This window comes from Rhagoletis pomonella, unplaced genomic scaffold (genome assembly GCF_013731165.1).
Source record: "Rhagoletis pomonella isolate Grant_MI unplaced genomic scaffold, Rhpom_1.0 Rhpom_scaffold_00004, whole genome shotgun sequence".
Taxonomy (NCBI): Eukaryota; Metazoa; Arthropoda; class Insecta; order Diptera; family Tephritidae; genus Rhagoletis; species Rhagoletis pomonella.
The window spans coordinates 63,545,286-63,545,921 of NW_023458558.1; the positions used below are offsets into that span (position 1 = coordinate 63,545,286).

Below are 636 nucleotides of genomic sequence, written 5' to 3' on the forward strand. Positions count from 1 at the left end.
TCAAACTTATTTGTAGTTTGAGCAAAACACGTGGGATTATTTGTGGCGTGGAATTACGGGTGCTGGAAATAATTTTTCGTGAATTAAGTGACATATTTCACAGTAAATATGGTTTGTATTCAATGAATTTCTGCAAATAAACTTGTGCAATACTTTGTGTTTTATAGTCGCAACTCTACGTCTTGTATGAGCATGCTGCGGGGTTTTCCCTATTTTCGGTCAAGGAATTTGAGGAAGTATCTATGTTCCTCCCTCAAGTGGAGGCATCCGTAACCGATGTTGCTAAATTCAATTCCATCGTAAAACTGGTGGGCTTTTCCCCATTCAAAACAGCCATTGCAGCGCTCGAAAATATCAATGCTATTTCGGAGGGAATTGCACCCCAAGATTTATTGGTTTTTTTAGATGATTTTTTCTCTAAGCTAAAGAAGAAGAAATGTACGCTGGGCATAGCTGATGCCAAGTTGGGCGCAGCTATAACTGAATCCATTGGAGTACAATGTAGCCATTTTGGGGCGGTACCAGAAATTATTCGTGGAATACGATTCCACTTTCACAGACTGGTTAAAGGTGAGTATTCCACAAAAGCTAGAGGTTCTTATTTATTAAAAGTAATTTGGGAATTTTTGTGTTTTC

The 636-nt window shown here is 38.5% G+C and overlaps 1 protein-coding gene across 1 annotated transcript in view; it reads left to right on the forward strand.

The window, feature by feature from the left end:
- The window catches only part of LOC118737971 (nucleolar protein 56), a 5,466-nt gene continuing 4,830 nt past the window's right edge, over positions 1 to 636 (forward strand). Inside the window, exons 1-2 of the mRNA XM_036468815.1 lie at positions 1 to 111; positions 168 to 570. Coding sequence (XP_036324708.1) covers positions 109 to 111; positions 168 to 570 — 406 coding nt within the window. The 5' untranslated portion in view covers positions 1 to 108. The remainder of the gene's footprint in view (positions 112 to 167; positions 571 to 636) is intronic.